A 22,287-nucleotide genomic window follows, 5' to 3' on the forward strand; every position below is an offset into this window, starting at 1 on the left:
CCTGCAACCGTTGAACTTCACCAACATCAGTGTCTCTTGGTCTGCCGGCTATCGCTAACAAACAGCCAAGGGTCTGGTTTCACTTCACTCTGACTGGTTCACCTGGTCCCTGAAAACTAAAATCACCTGATCTCTGAAAACTAAAATCACCTGAACAGGCTGAGGATCAGAAACCTGCAGCACGAATATCAGCTGACCTGCCAACACTTTCTCACTTTCAGATTGAATCTGAACTTTTCTTGTTTCTGAAACATATATAACCCTCTAACCCCCTAACCCTCTAACCCCCAGCCCCCTAACCCCCTAACCCTAACCCACTAACCCCCTAACCCTCTAACCCCCACCCCCAACCCCCTAACCCTAACCCATCAACTGCAGTCATCCTAAAGATGTTTTTCTTCCATACGGGTTGGTCCTGATGGGGTAATGAAGTCATTCTAATGTGAATTCTCTGAAGGCATCTACAGAATAAAGAGGCAACAATGATTCAATGTTGACGAACATCATTGTTTAATGACGAAGCTAAAAAATGCAAATAAATTATATAAAGTTGGCAACATTTTTTTTTTCCACAATGAAGCAAAGACCAAAAACTGCTAAAACAAAGTGTTAAATAATTTCATCTAATAATCTTCACAGCTGGTCTATTTGATTTATTCACAGCTCACACGCCTCTCTTTGGCTTTCTTCTGAATCTAAATCTCTGCCAGGAATGTTTGAACACATTTCTCTCAACATGGTTGAACCTGAACAACAGAAAACAGCAGAAAACAGCAGAAAACAGCAGAAAACAACAGAAAACAACAGAAATATGAAGGCTAGAACAGAGAAATGTAGACGATGTCGTTTGAGTTTGCAGGAGATGTTGCATAGTGTTCTCAGGTCGTTCCAATGTGGAAAAGATGCGTCGTCACTAAACATAAATACTTAATCTTTACGGTGAAAGTGCTGATCTGATATTGTTCGTGTTTCTACCGTCTGTGTGCGTGTTTACGAGCAGCCGCACTCCTCTACAATCATGTTCTGGATGTCTTTCTTGATGATCTTCTGGTCCTCGTTGTAGTAGAGCATGGACATGGCTCGCAGCCGCGTGGGAACGCAGCACGACCTCATGTTCTGGAACGGGCTGTAGCCGCGCATGCGGTAATGGTTGATGACGGTCGAGTGGAAGGACAGCGCCGAGCCGCTGAAGCCCGCCATGTGGCTGGGGCACTCCCCCTCGCAGTAGTTGGCATGGTAACCAGACGGAGCGATAATCCAGTCGTTCCAGCCGATGTCTTTGAAGTTCACGTAAAACTGCCGTTTGCAGCAGACGCGTATTTTCCCGTCGCACTCCAGGCCTCGCTTGACTCGGCGCTGCGTCCCCTCCTCCGGGGCTTGCAGCACCGCCATGAGGAACGGCCGGTGGGACTGGTCCCGGTGGGACTGGTCCCGGGCACCGCCGGGCTGGTCCCGGGCGCCGCTGTGCTCGCCCCCCCCTGGCGCCAGGACGGGCGCGGCGTCCGCACACAGCAGACAGGAGATCCGCAGGCTGAGCGAGCCCCCGCCGGCATCCAGCAATGTTTGGACGCTGCGGGAGACAGCGAGCGTGTGCCAGCCGCTGCGCCGTGCGTCCACCATCTTCTCCGAAACACATTCCTCATTCTCATCGCCGCCGTCGTCGCGGTGACGCTGCAGCAGCCGCAGCAACACTTTGCCGCTAGCTCGCTTTCCCTTCGAAATCTTGAGGAAGATCCAGACGTTGGCCTGCTCCACGAGCGCCGAGCCACTGCCGTCCTGAGAAAGGTCAAAGGTCACCGTGTCCGGGGAGGCTCCTGCAGAGAGAGAGCACAGTCAGACAGCTCTTTATCATTCATTATTGTTTTATTAAAGATTTCATCATTCAGTTTCAACATGAGCTCCGTCTGAAACAGAACATTTTCAGTTCTCAAGTCAAACATGAAGAACATTAGCATGTCTTCTGTTTTCTGTCCAAACTGTAGTCATGTGAACAGTGAAAAGGTTGGACAGTAGCATGGTGATAACTGTAGTCATGTGAACAGTGAACAGGTTTGACAAAAGCATGGTGATAACTGTAGTCATGGGAACAGTGAAAAGGTTGACAGTAGCATGGTGATAATTGTAGTCATGTGAAGAGTGAAAAGGCTTGAAAGTAGCATGGTAATAATTGTAGTCGTGTGAACAGGTGAAAAGGTTTGACAGAAGCATGTGAACAGTGAAAAGGTTTGACAGTAGTACGTGAACAGTGAAAAGGTTTGACAGAAGCATGGTGATAACGACATAAATACCATCAGAAGAACATTAAACTGTGACCCCGCTGTCTTTGTGTCTTCCTGTCTTTTGAATGAATGAACAAAGAAGATGTCATGAACAATAAAAGCATGAAGTGATCCGGAGCCTCTAAATATACTCCATATGAGCAGAGACACTAAAAAAAGAAAGGCCTGGTTTCAGGGAATGTACCACTTTGTTTCCTGCTGCAGAATAATTACTGAGGCCCAGATTTGTCTGAATGAAGAGATTATTTACGGACCGAGACCCCTCGGTATGCCCCTCCACCACCCCTCGTTACTGTCCTCTGATTTCGGCGGCCTTTGAGGGACATTTTTAATTAAAGATTCCTCTCAAAGAGAAACTATTTATAGCACAATGGCTTTCTTTACATTCATGTAAGCAAACAAGCAATGGGACAAAAAGCAGCTTCACGTTCAACAGTTCATCTTCATCAACACATTTTATAACTAAACTTTAAAAACTCTTTCCTCGGGGCGGCCTCCAGCTCACCCAGTAGACTGTGCGCCCCACACAGGCTGAGTCCTTTGCAGCGGTCCGGGTTTGAATCTGACCTGCGGCCCTTTGCTGCGTGTCATCCCCTCATCTCTCTCCCCCTTTCCTGTCTGTCCACTGTCACTGTCTAATAAAGGGAAAGGCCTCAAAAAATAATCTTTCCTCAGAGATCATCTTTCATAAACTTCCAATTTTTCTTATTAAATTAAATGAATGATTCATGATGCCGACTCGTATCTCAAGACTAAATCAGAGTTATGTATTGTATACTGATGAAAAAACAACAATCTGTTGTAGTTGACGTCCAAACCTCGACCTACTGTATGTTCTATAAACGTCTTCATAGATTTCAAATAGTTTTAGCTCCTTCAGTGGGAATAAACTTCTTTAATGATACACTGTGTAGGAATTTCTCCCATCTAGCGGTGAAATTTTGCATTCAAACGAATAGTGAACTCTATCGCCTCGCTTTTTCAAATGCGTGTTGCAACTACGGTGGCCGTTATGTACCAAAAAGCTATGACAACATGTCTTCCAATTTTCGCTTTTTTGGCGACGAGGATACCTTCTCCTGTGGCTCGGCATCAGTCTGATCCTCCATTATGAACTAAAGGGCAGTGACCAGCACCTCTCACTGATCTCCTTCTCTGTTTCAGCTGGTTTCAGTCATGTGATGCTGGCTCTGAACTAAAACGCGTTGTGGATTAGCTAGACAGCTAGGCTAGTGCTCTATGTCCCTCTCAGTGATTACAGAACGAGATGGAAGCCTCCTTGGACTTTAGCCTGGCTCCGCCCTCCTACGTACTTCCGCTCAATTTTCATTTTCCTTCAGTACACCGTCTAGGTTTGCGGTATAATTTTGGGTTTTACCGGTCCAATCAGCAAACAGAGGCAGTGGCTGAGAATGATGGCGTTGAGGTCGTGCGCTAGTTTGAGTTGTAGTTCCGTAATGGCGGCGGAGAAAGAAGCGAGCGAAGCCATTCGGTCCGTTGTGGTAACGCTGCCAAACATCCAGAAGTTAAAGCCCGAGCAAGACCAATCTTTGCTGAGTTGTGTTGGTGGCCGTGATGTTAACACTTGTCAATGGAGAGTGGCCAGACTCTCTGTACAAATGAAATGGACCAGAGTTTGGTAGGACCAGACTAGTGGACCAGAGTATGGTAGGACCAGGCTAGTGTACCAGAGTCTGGTAGGACCAGGCTAATGTACCAGAGTCTGGTAGGGCCAGGCTAATGGACCAGAGTCTGGTAGAACCAGGCTAATGGACCAGAGTCTGGTAGGACCAGGCTAGTGTACCAGAGTCTGGTAGGACCAGGCTAATGGACAATAGTCTGGTAGGACCAGGTTAATGGACCAGAGTCTGGTAGGACCAGGCTAATGGACCACAGTCTGGTAGGACCAGGCTACTTGGACTTGCCCGTCCAACGTAAATACAGATTAGAAATTCTTCGCTGACGAGGATTAGTCAGATCATTTTACACCAATGAGGACATATTTATGACTGAAGACATTGATTTTAGCTAGAGATGCTGGGACATTTCTCTGACTAAAAAGTTTCTATAGAGTAAATTTGGTTTGTGTTGGAAGAAGAAACTGTGATCTCTGTCAGATCGAGTGTTTGACTTCTATGTGATCAACAATTGGTCTATCGATGGCAGGAAATATAATAAATATATAAAAATAAATAAATATAATATAAACTGTAGTGGGTTAATATTACTGCAGTAGTTCAGACAGACAGAGGAGAATCAATAAAATCAGTCTGAGTGGCTGCTGATGAATTCTGACTGTGACATCTGTAAACAAACTTTGAACCTTTGGGATTTTTGTGAATGAGTTAGCAGACAGACAGACAGACAGACAGACGGACGGACGGATGGACAGACAGAGAGAGAGTAAGACAGACAGAAACAGAAACAGAGACAGAAAGACAGAAAGACAGAGAGTAAGACAGACAGACAGACAGACAGACAGACAGACAGACGGACAGACGGACAGACGGACAGACGGACGGATGGACAGACAGAGAGAGTAAGACAGACAGAAACAGAAACAGAGACAGACAGACAGACACACATAGTATGTAGACAAACAGCTTGCCTTTTTTGCAGGTAACAATGATATAATACTTATATCAGACCTGCCTCCTGGATCAACCAATCAGATTGCTTGATGCTGAGATTTGGGAGGTGTGAGCATCATTTCCTCTGTGATCTACACAAATTACCCATAATCCCCCATAATCCCCCCTAACTCTGTAACTCTGTAACTCTGTCCTGATTTGGTTGGTGAAACCAAAACTAAGCATGACTATTCTTTTAACCTTTTAACTTTAACTTTGACACTGAGACTCTGTCCTGAAACTAAAACTGAGCGTGGTGTTTCTGATTGGCTGTCAAGTAAGTGGGTGTTTCTGGTTGGCTGTCAGACTCACCTGGCTCAGCGAAGATGATGACTTCAGAGGTGGGTTCGGGTGGCGTTGAGGCCCCGGGGCCCCAGCCGTCCTCCTGGATCTCCACGCTGCCGTCCTCGGCCACGCGGCCCACGTGCAGCTTCTGGATGGCGTTGAGCAGCGCGGCGCGTGGGACAAGCTGCGTCAGGTTGGGCCGGCTGCTCAGGTGCAGCATGTTGAGAATGTGACGTTTCACTGCCTCCACCATGTCGCTCTGTCCGTTGGGCGACGACGAGTTCCTCCTCGTCTGAGGCAGGGAGCAAGACGGACAGGCTGGAGATGGTGGAGACGGTGGCGACCCTAGAGATGCTGGAGATGGTGGAGATGGTGGAGACGCTGGAGAAGGTGGAGACGTCAAGGAGCTCTCCGGAGGCAGAGAGACGGCCGGAGAGGCGTCCACGAGAAGACCGATGGCCAGGAAGAAGAAGGCAGAAAACAGAGAAGACATGATGTTTTCAGACTGGCACTGATGCTCCAACATGGACAGAAGAGTTGAGTCTAAAAGCAGAGACTATATCAGAGACCCAGCCGGCTTGCTCTGTTTTTTCTCTGTAAATTATAGAGGTTGGTCCAAAAGAAACACAAATAGTTCAGCAGCTGACAGGGAAGTTAGAAATCCTTCCAGAGAAGCTGCTGTTCTGGTTCTGTTGGTTCTGTTGGTCCTGATGGTCCTGATGGTCCTGATTTGAACCTGTACTAATGTCTTGTGGTTTCCTGTTGCTCTGTTCTCCAAAGGACATCACCGGCACATTTACAGAAATGCTAATTATCAGCAGAGCCACACAGAATCTGCAAACACAGAATGTCCTGCAAATTTAAAAGAAATAAAGAAAGTTGAACTAAAACTCAGAATGTCCCAAACAACAAGAAAAACAGTACTATAAATTCTGCAGATTTTCATTCTGAATCTCCGCTGAAAACAAACACATCCACGATCATTCCTCTGTTTGGGTCTAATAATAAATAAAGCAATAGAAAAGTAGTAGATAGTTCTGGTCCTGAAGGTTTGATGGTCCCGGTTGTTCGGTGGTCTGGTCAGAATGAACACTGCAGGGTCACTCTACTCTCCGTCTCTGCTCTCTTTCTGTAATTATACCTCTCTGCCGGTTAAATCCCTCCCTCCATTCACACAGAGGTATTCCCTGTGACACACATACACAGACACACACAAACACACACACACACACACACATATATGCACACATACACACATATATGCACACATACACACACACACACATACTTTGAGAGAAGTCTCAGAATATCTGCGGACTGTTTGTGGTGTTTCCTCCTGAACGAACGTCACGACAGAAGAGGAGGAAGGAGGGAAGAGGAGGAAGAGAAGAGTGTCCCTGATTCATTCATACCACACACACACACACACACACACACACACACACACACACTGATGACTCAGCACAGCATCACCGTCAACTCACGTGGAGGAGAAACTCCGTCGGTGTGAAATTAATTTTTAGACCAAAGAGTTTGTTGTTAAAATCAGAGTCCAGATGGAGCTTGTTCAGAACAGGCCATCACACACACACACACATACACACACACACACAAACACACACACACACACACTGTGACAGCAGCACGTCCTCTGCTGGTTAGAGGCAGGTGTTACAGCTGCGTCCTCTGATAAACCCTTTGAAAGGCCCTGTCTCCAGCCAACAGGAGGCTGTGTCCCTGACCAACAGGAGGCCTTGTCCCAGGCTAACAGGAGGCCCTGTCCCCCTCTAACTGGAGGCCCTGTCCCAGGCTAACAGGAGGCTCTGTCAATGACCAACAGGAGGCCCTGTCCCTGGCCAACAGGAGGCCCTGTCCCCGGCTACCAGGAGGCCCTGTCCCCCTCTAACTGGAGGCCCTGTCCCCGTCTAACAGGAGGCCCTGTCCCGCTCTAACTGGAGGCCCTGTTCCTGTCTAACAGGAGGCCCTGTCCCTGGCCAAGAGGAGGCCCTATCCAAGGCCAACAGGAGGCCCTGTCCCAGGCTAACTGGAGGCCCTGTCCCCGTCTAAAAGGAGGCCCTGTCCCTGGCCAACAGGAGGCCCTGTCCCCCTCTAACTGGAGGCCCTGTCCCAGGCTAACAGGAGGCCCTGTCCCCGTCTAACTGGAGGCCCTGTCCCCGGCCAACTGAAGGCCCTGTCCCCGGCCAACTGGAGGCCCTGTCCCCGTCTAACTGGAGGCCCTGTCCCCGGCCAACTGGAGGCCCTGTCCCCTCTAACTGGAGGCCCTGTCCCCATCTAACTGGAGGCCCCGTCCCAGGCTAACAGGAGGCCCTGTCCCCGTCTAACTGGAGGCCCTGTCCCAGGCCAACAGGAGGCCCTGTCCCCCTCTAACTGGAGGCCCTGTCCCCGTCTAACAGGAGGCCCTGTCCCTGGCCAACAGGAGGCCCTGTCCCCATCTAACTGCAGGCCCTGTCCCCGGCCAACTGGAGGCCCTGTCCCCGTCTAACTGGAGGCCCCGTCCCAGGCTAACAGGAGGCCCTGTCCCCGTCTAACTGGAGGCCCTGTCCCCAGCCAACTGGAGGCCCTGTCCCCCTATTACTGGAGGCCCTGTCCCCGTCTAACAGGAGGCCCTGTCCCTGGCCAAGAGGAGGCCCTGTCCCCTCTAACTGGAGGCCCTGTCCCCGGCCAACTGGAGGCCCTGTCCCCATCTAACTGGAGGCCCTTTCCCTGGCCAACTGGAGAACCTGTCCCACTCTAACTGGAGGCCCTGTCCCCCTTTAACAGAAGGCCCTGTCCCCGGCCAACAGAAGGCCCTGTCCCAGGCTAACAGGAGGCCCTGTCCCCTCTAACTGGAGGCCCTGTCCCCTTCCAACTGGAGGCCCTGTCCCAGGCTAACAGGAGCCTCTGTCCCCGGCCAACAGGAGGCTCTGTCCCTGACCAACTGGAGGCCCTGTCCCTGACCAACTGGAGGCCCTGTCCCTGACCAACAGGAGGCCCTGTCCCAGGCTAACAGGAGGTCCTGTCCCAATCCAACAAGAGGCCCTGTCCCTGACCAACAGGAGGCCCTGTCCCAGGCAAACAGGAGGCCCTGTCCCTGACTAACAGGAGTCCCTGTCCCAGGCAAACAGGAGGCCCTGTCCCTGACCAACAGGAGGCCCTGTCCCAGGCTAACAGGAGGCCCTGTCCCAGGCCAATAGGAGGCCCTGTCCCTGACCAACAGGAGGCATTTAAAGGGATGTTTTTACATGTAGTACCATAATGAAACATGTATCACCTATTTTGTACTAACATTTAATGATTGTACCAACAATGACCCAGTGAAACTATCGTTAGCTTGTGTGTGGGTGATCTAAAGTAACGTTTCAATGGTATTTCACAATAAATTCGTTTTTTGAACCAATGATTGTGCAAGATTTATTTAAAGATATGAATGCACAACGCAATATTTTGAACATTGGACAGCCTGTGTTACAAGTGACGACCATTTTGAGTTTTGTGTCTAGAGTTTTGAAAAATGACATTACGGTTCTGAAATTAGCAGCAAAGACTGTAAGAAACTGTGAGAGTGTTTTCACACTTGGTCCGTTTAAGTCCTCCAAAAGAACTCATTTGTCAGCATTTTTTGGCCATATGTGAACACTCCAAAACTACTAAAACCAGATTCCTCTAGATTATTTTATTAGGAAGATTATAAACTGTTACTGGACTCTGATCATTCATTTTTAGATATCATTTTCTCTTATGTTTTAAGTCTGTTTTTGGTTCTTTTATATTAAACCTTTGGATTACTAAGGGTTAAAGTTTATAAAATCTGATGTTTTATTCTGAAGTAAACTAGCCAACAATATAATGGCTACAAGTCCAGCTGAGATGATTAGACCATTAAACACACAACTGTCTGTGTGTGTGTGTCTGTGTGTGTGTGTGTGTGTGTGTGTGTGTGTGTGTGTGTGTGTGTGTGTGTGTGTGTGTGTGTGTGTGTGTGTGTGTGTGTGTGTGTGTGTGTGTGTGGTCTCTGTCGTGTGTGTATGTGTTTGTGTGTGTCTCTGTGTGGGTGTGTCTGTGTGTGTGTGTGTGTGTGTGTGTGTGTGTGTGTGTGTGTGTGTGTGTGTGTGTGTGTGTGTGTGTCTGTGTGTTTGTGTGTATGTGTGTGTGTGTGTATGTGTGTGTGTGTTTGTATGTGAGTGTCTCTGTGTGTGTTTGTGTGTGTGTGTGTGTCTGTGTGTGTGTGTCTGTGTGTTTGTGTGTATGTGTGTGTGTGTATGTGTGTTTGTGTGTATGTGTGTGTGTGTATGTGTGTGTGTGTGTGTGTGTGTGTGTGTGTGTGTGTGTGTGTGTGTGTTTGTGTGTGAGTGTCTCTGTGTGTGTGTCTGTGTATGTGTATGTGTGTGTGTGTGTGTATGTGTGTGAGTTAAAGCCCCCTGCGTCTGAGACACTAAAGAAGAGTTTTTGAGTCAGAAACTAACGCTAAAGCCCTGACCAGGCGTCACTGGGAGTCAGACTGAGTTGTCTTTAAAGCGTCTCTTGCAGAGAACCAATCAGAAGTCTTGCGTACCCTGTGACATCACTGTGAAGAGCAGGTGAGCTGTGTTTGTGACGGAGGCGGCCATGAACGTGCAGACGTACTGCAAGAGGAGAAACGTGATGACTGGAGGACCGTCCTGTGAGTCAAACTGCAGGATCTATTTTGTGTGTGTGGGTGGCGTCGGGACACGTCAGAGCTGCTAAGGGAAGGCCTGATCACCTCGACACCACCTCCACTACGCCCACGGCTTCTCTCTCCATCAGCTACTCCTGAGTTCAGCCGTCAGGACACCGGAGGAACATCTTTATTTAGATTTACTTTCTGAACAGCATCATCTAATCACTTGTTTCAACACGTTTCCAACAACCAATGAGATTACAGGACATTAACAACAAAGACTATTTAAAGTCATTGTAGTGAAAACCAGATGAATAACAGAATGACATGTTATAACATGATATAATAATATGATCTGCTCATTGTTTCTGTTTGAGCTGATGGATATCTCAGGTCTACTGTTTGTCGACATGTCTCTGATTCTGCAGATCAGATCAGTCTGCAGGACAGGAAGTGCAGCAGGTCGCCATCTTTAAATATCTGGGAGCAGTAATGTCAGTGAACTCAGTTTATTACTGTAATTGTTGGGGCTTTGTAAATTATAGTGTGGTCTAGACCAGTGTTGCCACAGTTACTTTGAAAAGGTAACTTAGTTACTTTACAGATTACTTGATTATAAAAGTAATTTAGTTACTTTACAGATTACTTGATTTTAAAAGTAACGAAGTTAGATTACAAGTTACTTTATTAGTTACATTCAGCAACTGCCGACAACACCCCCACAGCCTCAACATAAACATGACAACCGGTTTACTGTGAGGCAGCTCAGCGTTGCCAGTAGTAGGATCTGGTTTATTATGGCACGAAAGAGAGCGAGTCAGCCGTGTTTAAGGGCAGCATTTCCTCTACAACATACTGCCCGACCAACTTCTTCAACTCTCCTCCACTTACTGGTGTTGCTCCGAAGTCCAGCTTTTGTTGTTCGGGTGGTGGGGGGCCTCCCTCTCTCTGCTTCGCTCCACCTGCTGGGACTTGCTCTGTAAGTTTGACTGCAGCGCTGCGACTCCAAATGTTTCTTCAAATTTGACGTAGTGTTTTTGTAGCTAGATAGCACTTTGTCGCCACCAGCACAGTGTACAACGAACCTTAATATTGCCGTCTTTAGCTGACACAAACTCAAAATAGTGACTGTATTTCCAGCTAGAAAGCGCGCATCTCTCTCCTTCCTCCATTGTTGTTTACGTTTGTGTCGCTGCATGGTACACGTGAACTGTCCTCATGCTGAAAACGTGACGCATACGTGACTTCGCTCCCCGAGATGCAAGAAGAAAGCAAAAATATATATTTTTACTAAGGAAAATGACAAAAATAGTAACGCACAGTGACTTGGATAAGTAACTTTAATCTGATTACTGGTTTGGCAATAGTAACGCGTTAGATTACTCGTTACTGAAAAAAGTGTTCAGATTAGAGTAACACTTTTTTCAGTGGCCTCACTGGTCTAGACCTACTCTATCTGTAAAGTGTCTCTAGATAACTCGTGTTATGATTTGATACTATAAATAAAATTGAATTTAATTGAATTGAATACTCACTTTAAAGGCAACGTCTCATTCTCCTATAGGGTCAAAAACCAAGGCCTGGTCAGGGGTCTTAGGTTACTGAAGCACAAACTCTCCTTTATCGTCTCAGTCAGACGCATTCACACATTATCACATCTATGGAGAGATCTAACTCTTGGTCTGGAGCCTTCACCGTGGAGGTAGACCCATGTAAACCCACGTAGAGTTAGGTAGACCCACGTAGAGTTAGGTAGACCCATGTAGAGATAAGTAGAATATTATTATTATTATTAGTATTACTACTATTATAATTATTATTATTAAAGGAGGAGCAGCGGTGTTTGTGGTGTCTGATTGGTCCGTTCAGGGCTGAAGAACCTGTTCCTCCTGGCTGCTCTGATTGGTCTGTTCAGGGCTGGAGAAGATGTTTCTCCTGGCTGCTCTGATTGGTCCGTTCAGGCAGCGGCAGCGCCAGGGAGGGGCTAGGGGGTGCTGTAGCTACCCCTAGGTTTGCCATAGCACCCCCTTAGCACCCCCAAGAAATTGCTGTGCTTGATTTATAAATAAATAAAAAAATTGTTAATGTGTAAATAGTATAATTTATATTTGAAAACTGAATAAATACATTAATAAAACAAACCGATTATTTTTAGGCTAAAAAGACAAGTGATCGTATTCGGCCAAAGGGTGCAGCACACATTGAACTTTTTACCTTACTTCCGCAGTAACGTATTCACAAAGAAGAAGAAGAGCTCAATATTTGGAGCCGTTAGGATTAGAGAAGTGAGTCTAATGCAATTCAGAGTTTTTTACTCCCTCAACGTCAAGGTGTGGAGACTTTATCAAAACCTGTAAATGAGACTGAGATATGGTGAACTTGTCACCAACCGGGACGAAGAAAAGCGGCCGGAGGAAGATGATCTGACCACGCCTGTGATCGCTGCTGAGGATGCTTAACGTCACCCTGCTGTACATGACATTAGACCAGGGGTCACCCTGCTGTACATGACATTAGACCAGGGGTCACCCTGCTGTACATGACATTAGACCAGGGGTCACCCTGCTGTACATGACATTAGACCAGGGGTCACCCTGCTGTACATGACATTAGACCAGGGGTCACCCTGCTGTACATGACATTAGACCAGGGGTCACCCTGCTGTACATGACATTAGACCAGGGGTCACCCTGCTGTACATGACATTAGACCAGGGGTCACCCTGCTATACATGACATTAGACCAGGGGTCACCCTGCTGTACATGACATCAGACCAGGGGTCACCCTGCTGTACATGACATCAGACCAGGGGTCACCCTGCTGTGCATGACATCAGACCAGGGGTCACCCTGCTGTGCATGACATCAGACCAGGGGTCACCCTGCTGTACATGACATCAGACCAGGGGTCACCCTGCTGTACATGACATTAGACCAGGGGATCGCACAGCCAGGCCACAGTTGGGGAGTCAGCTGATAGGCCACAGTGGGGGAGTCAGCTGATAGGCCACAGTGGGGGAGTCAGCTGACAGGGGTCCATGCAAGAACTTTACTCTTATCTCTGTCTCGTAGAAGAACATTAAAGTAAACATGTGTTTTACAGAAATGTGAATAAATGGATCACCGAATCTAAAGTTATACAGCGCACTGGACATCGGTTTATTTTTAGCCGAGAAAACGAGTTCGCCCTCAGTGGCTTATTTAGATATATTAGGTAATTACAGATATAACTACAGTATTTTGACCATACGTGCAAGTGTGAAAACTGTGTGAGGATACGCGCGTGTGTGTTTATGTGTGTGCTTGGCTATGGGTGGTGTATTTGGCCTGCTGCATTACTCTTCTGAGCCACTGTATGAGAGCAGTAATGATTGTTTGAACCAGGCTTGTTGGCTGTTATTTTAAATATGTTTGGTGGGCTAATTAGAGTTATATGGTGCTGTTGTATCGGCAACTTTAAATCAATCTCTCTCGTTTGCTCGTTTAGTAAACCGCGGCGGGGGTGGGTGGGCATCTGCGTGAGTGTGTGTAACATTAGCCTATTTGTGTCAAGGGAAACTCAAAATTTCAGAGCACCCTCACTGAAACGTCCAGCAACCCCAAAGCACCAGCAAAAGAACATCTCTGCATTCAGGGCTGAAGAACCTGTTCTTCCTGGCTGCTCTGATTGGTCCGTACAGGGCTGAAGACCCTGTTCTTCTGGCTGCTCTGATTGGTCCGTTCAGGGCTGAAGAACCTGTTCCTCCTGACTGCTCTGATTGGTCTGTTCAGGGCTGAAGACCCTGTTCCTCCTGGCTGCTCTGATTGGTCCGGTCAGGGCTGGAGAGTCACGTGACACCAGACAGAGCCTGAGGAAGAAGATTTAACACAAAACTTCATCAAAAAACATTTACTATTAATTATTTTCTGAACCCTGTTTTGCTTTATTTTGTTACATTTATTTTGTTCTATTTTGCGTGTCTGTATATTTTCTTATGTAGGCGTTAAAATAAGAAAAGTATTTTATAAATATATATAGAGTTAAAATAAGTATTTCTGTTTAATGAGTTAAAATAAAACATCCCTTCCGGTGTCCTGTGTTAGGGTAAATCCTGAGGAAGAATAATCTGTGATCTGTTCACTTTATATTTTAATAAAAACGCAGTAAAATAAAGAAAATGTTCCTGTTGGCCGCTGGGGCGCTGCATGTTCCAGGACTGTAAACAGATCCGTCTGCGTTTCCGGTTCCGGTTCAGATAATTAAAGCTAAAACAAATGCTAAATGGCAGTTTTTGTGGGATAATGAACAGTCTGGGAGGCATCTGTATAGAATTCAAGGAAAAGTGGGGAAGAACAGGAATGCATACAGATGTAAGCAAGAAGAAGACATGGTGTCCAGAATGAGGCTAGGACATACAGGATTAAATGGAACATTATTTATAATGAAGAAGCATGCTGATGGAATGTGTGAATATTGCAAAAGTCAAGAGACAATAGAGGATGTAATAATGTATTGTCCTAAATATCATCAAGCCAGACAAAGATTGATTTCACAACCAGATGACATTAAATTTACATGATATACTGCAAAAAGGATCTGGTGAAATTTGTTTTAATTTTTTGTTTTCTTTTTTGAAGATAACTGGGTTATTTATAAGGATTTAAGAAAGTGTAGGTTGACCTCTTGAACCACACTCCAGTCCAGATGGTGGCGGTAATGCTCCAAAAGCTGGTTGCCAACCGCCATTCAAAATCACAAGAAGAAGAAGAAGAAGAAGAAGAAGAAGGTTCCGGTTCAGTCCCAGCAGCGTTTTGTTTTGTTTGTTTCTCCGCCGTCTGGTTTTATTTTCCGCTCTCATGTACCGAGCACCGGACAGACCTCAGCGGAGCCCTGCAGCCCCGCGGCCGGCTGGGAGGTTCCCCTCCCCGGCCTCGGGCTGGGCTTTTCCCCGCTCCCCCTACGGAGGCTCCGGACAACGGGGAGCATCTCCCCGCGGCTACTCTCCGGCTTCTCCGGGCTACTCTCCGGGCTACTCTCCGGGCTCTCACCGAGGATACAGGGACGGGTCCCCGGCCGGGTTCGGCAACGGGTCCCGGGGGTTCGGGGACTCTCCGGCCGGGTTCGGCAGCGGGTCCCGGGGGTTCGGGGGGCAAATGCGGCACAGAGGAAGCGGAGGTTTCCGGCGGCCTCCGTCCTTTAGTCCCGCCTCAGCTAACTTCCAGGTAAAGTTCAGAAAACATTGTATTACCTGCCTATTTTTTCAAGGAAACCCACCAGACTCCATGTAAATAATCAGGACTTTTAGCGTGTATAGAGCCATCATATTTCCACCAGACTCCACGTAAATAATCAGGACTTTTATCGTGTATAGAGCCAGCATATTTCCACCAGACTCCATGTAAATAATCTGTATTTTTAGCGTGTATAGAGCCATCATATTTACACCAGACACCATGTAAATAATCAGGACTTTTAGCGTGTATAGAGCCAGCATATTTCCACCAGACTCCACGTAAATAATCAGGACTTTTATCGTGTATAGAGCCAGCATATTTACACCAGACACCATGTAAATAATCAGGACTTTTATCGTGTATAGAGCCAGCATATTTCCACCAGACTCCACGTAAATAATCAGGACTTTTATCGTGTATAGAGCCAGCATATTTCCACCAGACTCCATGTAAATAATCTGTATTTTTAGCGTGTATAGAGCCATCATATTTACACCAGACACCATGTAAATAATCAGGACTTTTAACATGTATAGAGCCAGCATATTTCCACATGTAAATGGGTGAATTAAGGGTTTATTTCAACCAAACCAGAGTTGTGATTGTTGGAACAGTGGAAAGATGAACCAAGATGGCTTTTGATAGTTTTATTTAGTTTCTGTCCACTTTGAAGTATGTTTTATGATGATAAAAGTCCTGATTATTTACATGGAGTTTGGTGATGGTGATTGTTGAATTGTTGTTCCATCAGACACTCAGAGACACAAACATGGGATTAATTAAAAAGGTTTTTCAATTTTGTGTTTGTTTGTGTGTTTTCAGTCTGGATCTTCAGATCCTCCGGTGGAGAAGTATTTCAGTCCGTCGATGCTGCAGGATCCCTGGGCGGCTCTGCAGCCCGTCACAGCCGGACGGACCACCTGACAGGAAGTAAACAACAACAATAATACCATGGTAACCACATCAACAGCCAGACGGACCACCTGACAGGAAACAACGACCAGACTCATCATCAGCAGATTTTAACTCTGAGGTCAGCTGATCAGAGAACCTTCTGAGCGCGCTCAGTAACCAGCAGATTTCAGGGATTTTTACTCAATGAACTGACGATGTTTTTAACGTTTTTAATTTTTTAGCCACAGATTGTTGTTCTTCGTGGGTTTTATTCACAGACTGTTTTTATTTTTTTTAAATGAAAGAAATAAAAGCTTTAGTTTAAACTGAAGTCTACAGAATGTTCTTTGATCTTTTGGGTTTTAATTTGAAAGAAAGAGGAAGAACTACAGATATAAAATAGAGAGAAAAAAAAAAAAAAAAAAAAAAAAAGAGAACTGATTCCACGCGAAGCACCAAAGTCAAAAATCTGAGGGGGTCTCTCATATCTGAAGGTGTCTGCCATTATGTGGCATTGTAATTTAATCTTAATCAACGCTCGTTATCCATCCCTGTGCGATCTCTTACCATTAAAGCTGTTCAATTAAAATATAGGCTACTACGGACGTAGACCTGAGCCTACCCTACACTCATGAACGCAGCATGATTGTACTTCACCACCACACCAGATGTGGCAGTGCTGCGGTGCAAATTCAACTCATGTTTAGTAGGCTACATGTTAACTCAAAGATTCGCAGAAAAAATATAAACGTTTGCGGCCATTAATCGGCGCGCAAAGTCCATGAAATCCATTCTGCAGTAAGCATCATATAGCCATGGCAAAAAGAAAACACGGCAGTTTAATTAATTTTGGTTTTACTTGCAGAAGGAAGAAGATTGTGTAGCGATAACGTTACAGTTTTTGCCCGTTGCTTGAACACTATAGACCCATGCTTAGACTAAAGTAACAACTTGAAGCTTTTGTTACCATACCATCCAGCAGCGTGTGGTATGCCTTTGGCAACTTACCCTTCCCGGCCGTTGTGGCGAGTTGCAGCGAGTCGTCCTGCAGAGCCGCTGGGCCGAGGGCTCGCGTCGCAGAGCTGGGTTTCCAGTGGCTGCTCATCTGCAACAACTACAGGTGTAGTAGGGACGCGGAACCGGTTCACCTCTAACTGGATGTGGGCGGCCCATGCAGCTGTACAGAGCCGAGAACCAGCGTTGCAACAGCAGGAGCCTACGGAACACCTCTATCCACCACCTGTTGCTAACATTGCAACAGCCAGGCTGTGTCCAGCTGCCATCGGTGAGACGGAGGCGCTGCCCGGTGCGCCGGCACTGAGCCGTGGGCCGGAGATGTGGCAGCGGGGTGTTGAGGGTCGTCTGCTGTTGCTTGATACTGATTTCGCCCCCGCGCCGCTACCTTCGGTCCAAGCCGACGGGGGGACATTGTGCACGGCTGGGACTGGTTGGTTTGCGGGTTATCCGCAGGGTCTGGGCCGGGAACCAGCGCTGCAGCAGGAGGTCACCACCACAACGCCCGGTATAAAAGAACAGTTCCCTCACACTACCACATGTAAGATTCGTAACCCAGTATTCAGAAAACATAAACGTTTCAAATTATTCAGGACACTTAATCAGGCTAGGACTGTTTGGGATCCAGTATATAAAAAGGGGGGGTTGTTTGGGGGTCATTTAAATGTTCGCAGCTTGGTGCCAAAACGTGAACAGATTGAACATTTGTTATGTAATTCTAATATTGATTTTATGGGTTTATCTGAAACGTGGCTTACTAGCTCCTCACCTGAGGCTGCTGTGTCACTACCAGAGTACACAACTTTCAGGAAAGATAGGGGTCAGGGGAGGGGTGGGGGGGTTCTTATGTATGTTAAGAATAACTTGAAATGTAATCAGATTAAATGGCCCAGTAACATCACATTAGAATGCATTGGTGTAAACATCGAGGGAGATGTCGCTGACAGTTATCTGCATCTATCGCAAACCTACTGCCAGTCTGGATTTTTATGACCAGCTCAAAGCTCTCCTTACGTTATGTAATCATAAAAAAGAAATCCTTCTTTTTGGGGATTTTAACGTTAATTGGGATCATAAAAAAGACAGACAAAACCTCAAGCATTTAACAGATTATTTTAACCTCATTCAGTTAATAGAACAACCTACCAGAATTACACATCGTTCTCATTCTCGAATTGATTTAGTTATCACCAATAAACCGGAAAGAATCACAAAAACCCATAACTTGTTAACAGGTCTCTCTGACCATAATGCAATTTTTTTCTATAGAAAGATTAAACGTCTAGAAAATATATGTCGTACTTCAACAAACCGCACGATTAATATGACAATTCCCAAGAATCAACTAGAAAATGTGGATGGAGCTTTGAAAGATATTGACTGGACTGGCCTCATGGATTGCAGGGATGCAGATGCTGGCAGTGACTTATTTCTCTCGAAAGTTAAAGAGGTTATCCTCTCTTTCTCCAGGAGGGGGCGCCATGGGAGAAAGAAGTCTAACTCTCTTCCCTGGCTTAACTCTGCCTGTTTAAAGCAAATGAAGCACAGGGATCAGTTACTCAGAAAATCTATTAAGTCAGGCCTTAATATAGACAGACTTAATTTCACAGGAGCCAGAAATAAAGTAACGACTGAATTACGGAAGGCCAAAGCAAACTTTTTTATTAAAATTATAGAAAACGCTAGAGGTAATAGTAAAAAATATGGCATAACATAAATAAATTGACAGGGAAACAACCCAAGCGAGAAAATAAAGGCTTGGAATTAAAAATTAACAATCAGCTGGTGAGAGACCCTGTTGTTCTGGCACAAGAGCTTAATTTCTTTTTTATTAAATCAATAGAAGATATAGTGAAACATTTCACATTTTTTGAAGGTTCTGATCAGCAGGTTGCTACTCTATCTGACAATACTCAGTCAAAATTTCACATCCAAAAAATAACAGAACTAGAAGTCATTGATATCATTACGGCTTTGAACAATTCTAAAGCCAAGGATATTTATGGGCTCGATACTACCTTTATAAAATCAAATAAGGAAGCTTTAGCACCTCCAATCATGCACCTGGTTAATGTATCTATAAAAAACTCAATTGTCCCTATGGCGTGGAAATTGGCCTCAGTAACCCCAGTATTTAAAGCTGGTGATAAATCTGACATAAGTAACTATAGACCAATTAGTATTTTACCTATAATCTCTAAAATAATTGAAAAATGGGTTGTTAAACAACTCATTGAATTTCTTAGTAACAGCCAAACATCTTTACATCCCATGCAGTTTGGGTTTCGGCCACGCCATTCAACCGAGACTGCATTGGCCTTATTTATGGAAAAGATCATATGTAAGTTAGACAAAAATAGATGTGTATGTGCAGTGTTTTTAGATTTGAAAAGAGCTTTCGACACCGTCAATCACAATGTGCTGCTATCTAAATTGTCCCGTTTTGACTTTTCGGTTCAGGCTATTAAATGGTTTTGTTCGTACCTGTCTCACAGAGAACAATGCACTGTGGTGGTAGGGGTTAGTTCTGTTTACATGGGTTGTCCAGTGGGGGTCCCTCAAGGGTCCATACTGGGGCCCATTTTATTTTCATTATATATAAATGATTTACCTGATTATTGTTTAAATGTTGATGTCCAGCTTTACGCCGATGATGCTGTGATTTTTACTGAAGGGAAAAATCCTGAGGAGGCAGCACGTGTGCTCACAACAGCTCTTACACATATACAAACATGGCTCAATAGATCATGTCTTATTTTAAATGCAAAAAAAACTGTTTATATTTGTCAAAGCAACCTTCTACCATTACGCCTTCTCAATTCGGGGTGTTTTTGGGTACAGAGGAGTTGGAAATTGTTACGGAGTTTAAATACTTGGGCGTGATTATAGATTCCAAACTTTCTTTCAAAAATCATGTTAAAATGATTTCCAACAGAATTAAATTTAGTCTTTGTAATTTTAAGCAAATTAGAGGATCTTTGTCAGATAAGGCTGCCCTGATGTTCTTGCACTCAATGATATTTTTTTTAGATAAAAAACCTTTTTCTTACCATAATTGCAAAATCTTAGAGAAATACAACTTATTGACTTTTGAAAATGTTTGTAAATTTTCCTCAATATGCTTAGTTTATAAAGTACTACATGGCTTGGCGCCACCCCCATTGCAAGAATTTATTAAATACAGACAGATTACTAGAGCTGTTGTAATCAGGGACAGTGAGGTTCCTTTTAGAAAAACTTCTTTTAGCCAAAATGCATTATCTATTAAAGGCAGTGCATTATGGAACACAATACCCACAACTATAAGGGAATGTCCCACTCTTGCCACCTTTAAGAGCCAGGTAAAGGTGTGGCTCAGAGCTAACCAAACGTGCAATCACCTCTGACTGCATTCTGTACCGTAATAGCCCATAGAGTACACTAATGATTTGTGTCTTTGTCTAAACACATACATAAAGTGTCTTGATTGATTAATTTGATTTGTTTTTCCTTGCTTCATAGAACAAATGTTATTACTGTATATATTTTGTCTTCGAGCTAACCAAGTATGGGTTACCCCTACTTGTATGCTATAATGTATTAGATTAGTGAAGCATATGTATGTTGTGTCTCTGTTTTAACATTTACTAATAATTTGTCCTGTTATTCTTTTCTTTCATCCTGTTTTATCCTGTTTTATATAGCAAATGTTAATAGTTTTTTTCTTATGCCCTGTTATTGTAATTTATATCTGCGAAATGGGACTACAGATGGAAATTAGCCTTTGGGCTACAATCTGGCACTTTTACGTGTACTGCTGTACATGTTCATTAAATGTGCATTGTCCTGAAATAAATAAATAAATAAAATAAAATAAATACCTCAAACACATGTACCCATACCTTAAACAAAAGTTGCAATTCTGCAACACACTTACTCCTTTATGCAACACACTTGGTCCTGCATACTACACTCTATTTCATACAGAAGTCACTTTGTTCAAAAATGAAATCTCAGGGTGCCATTTGGAAAACGCCTGTATCCAAAATACAAAACACATCGGGTAATTGCAACCACTCAAATACACACCTGAAGGCACTTACTTGCAAGACTGAACACCAATCAGCCAGCTACAAAAAGCCCTCAGTTTAGCCATTTCAAGAACTTTGCAAGCATGGATGGAGGGAGAGCAAGAGGCAGAGGTAGAGCAAGAGAAAGAAGAGGAGGAGGAGGAGGAGGAGGACAAGGTCAAGGTCAAAGAGGCCATGTACGGACCCCTATTTCTGATGATATAAGAGCAACTTTGGTGGACCATGTCATCAACCATGGCCTGACTATGAGGGAAGCTGGGCAGAGAGTCCACCCACATCTAAGCCTCTTCACAGTGGCATCTGTGATAAGAACATTCCGACTAGAAAACAGGTATGTCTTCACCTCTCTACCTTCTACTCTGCTCAGATGGTATTTACAGCACTGTACTACAGTATATCACATTACCACATCACATGTACAGGGTATTGCAGGGTGCTAATGCATCTTTTGCCGCCAAAGTGGTAGTTTTTGTGAAACATACCATGATTACTTATATTGAGATGTTTCAGTACAGTGGATGATACAGTATATACAGTAAAGTACTGTAAGAAGCAAACCGATGACAATTTGTGGTTGTATTTCTCTAGAATGACTAGAAGACCTTCTAGGGGAGGAAGCCAACGCCTGTTCACACAACAGCAGGAACTTCCCAGCTAACAATTTTTGGTTCCCAGAACGTTCTGGGAACGTTCGTTTTTGGTTGCGCGAACGTTCCCTGAAGGTTAGGTTTTGGTTGGGTTTTGGTTATAATGGAAAGTTGATTGAACGTTCCCAGAACGTTCGTTTTTGGTTACATTGAATGTTCCCCTAACGTTCTCCCAACGTTTAGAGAACGTTCCCCTAACGTTGTAACCTTTATGGAACGTTCCCCTAACGTTCCCCTAACGTTGCAACCTTTATGGAATGTTCCCCTAACGTTCCCCTAACGTTGCAACCTTCAGGGAACGTTCTCCTAACGTTGTAACCTTTATGGAACGTTCCCCTAACGTTGCAACCTTTATGGAATGTTCCCCTAACGTTGCAACCTTTATGGAACGTTCCCCTAACGTTCCCCTAACGTTGCAACCTTTATGGAATGTTCCCCTAACGTTGCAACCTTTATGGAATGTTCCCCTAACGTTCCCCTAACGTTGCAACCTTTATGGAACGTTCCCCTAACGTTGCAACCTTTATGGAATGTTCCCCTAACGTTGCAAACCTTTTTGGATGCCGACACGTTCCCCTAACACGTTGCAACCTTTATGGAACGTTCCCCTAACGT

At 45.0% G+C, this 22,287-nt stretch overlaps 2 protein-coding genes across 4 annotated transcripts; one reads left to right on the forward strand and one right to left on the reverse strand.

Moving 5' to 3' along the window:
* Positions 1 to 486: 486 nt before the first annotated feature.
* Positions 487 to 6,696, reverse strand: inhbab (inhibin subunit beta Ab). Of its 3 annotated transcripts, none has more exons than XM_039817006.1 (3): positions 6,679 to 6,696; positions 5,222 to 6,046; positions 487 to 1,814 (listed from the first exon to the last, which is right to left on the reverse strand). In XM_039817006.1, exons 2-3 carry the CDS (start codon positions 5,718 to 5,720, stop codon positions 991 to 993), a joined length of 1,323 nt encoding a protein of 440 aa, XP_039672940.1. In that variant the 5' UTR covers positions 5,721 to 6,046; positions 6,679 to 6,696; the 3' UTR covers positions 487 to 990. The 3 variants fall into 3 exon arrangements, with proteins under 3 accessions (XP_039672940.1, XP_039672939.1, XP_039672941.1); XM_039817005.1 differs by lacking the exon at positions 6,679 to 6,696 and adding an exon at positions 6,483 to 6,571; XM_039817007.1 differs by lacking the exon at positions 6,679 to 6,696 and adding an exon at positions 6,336 to 6,476.
* A 7,876-nt stretch (positions 6,697 to 14,572) lies between these two features.
* On the forward strand, positions 14,573 to 16,272 carry LOC120567728 (M-phase specific PLK1 interacting protein). Its single transcript, XM_039814703.1, has 2 exons — positions 14,573 to 15,035; positions 15,870 to 16,272. The coding sequence occupies exons 1-2, from the start codon at positions 14,670 to 14,672 to the stop codon at positions 15,969 to 15,971; spliced, it is 468 nt and encodes a 155-aa protein (XP_039670637.1). The 5' UTR covers positions 14,573 to 14,669; the 3' UTR covers positions 15,972 to 16,272.
* The last annotated feature ends 6,015 nt before the right edge of the window (positions 16,273 to 22,287 follow it).

The sequence above is a fragment of the Perca fluviatilis genome, chromosome 11 (assembly GCF_010015445.1).
Source record: "Perca fluviatilis chromosome 11, GENO_Pfluv_1.0, whole genome shotgun sequence".
Classification (NCBI taxonomy): domain Eukaryota; kingdom Metazoa; phylum Chordata; class Actinopteri; order Perciformes; family Percidae; genus Perca; species Perca fluviatilis.

Bases quoted from the DNA above. Each gene is read 5' to 3' on its own strand.
- inhbab (XM_039817006.1), bottom strand. From the start codon at position 5,720: ATGTTGGAGCATCAGTGCCAGTCTGAAAACATCATGTCTTCTCTGTTT. The intron at 1,815-5,221 runs GTGAGTCTGACA...CTCTCTCTGCAG, and splicing joins CATCATCTTCGCTGAGCCAG to GAGCCTCCCCGGACACGGTG.
- LOC120567728 (XM_039814703.1), top strand. From the start codon at position 14,670: ATGTACCGAGCACCGGACAGACCTCAGCGGAGCCCTGCAGCCCCGCGG. The intron at 15,036-15,869 runs GTAAAGTTCAGA...GTGTGTTTTCAG, and splicing joins CCGCCTCAGCTAACTTCCAG to TCTGGATCTTCAGATCCTCC.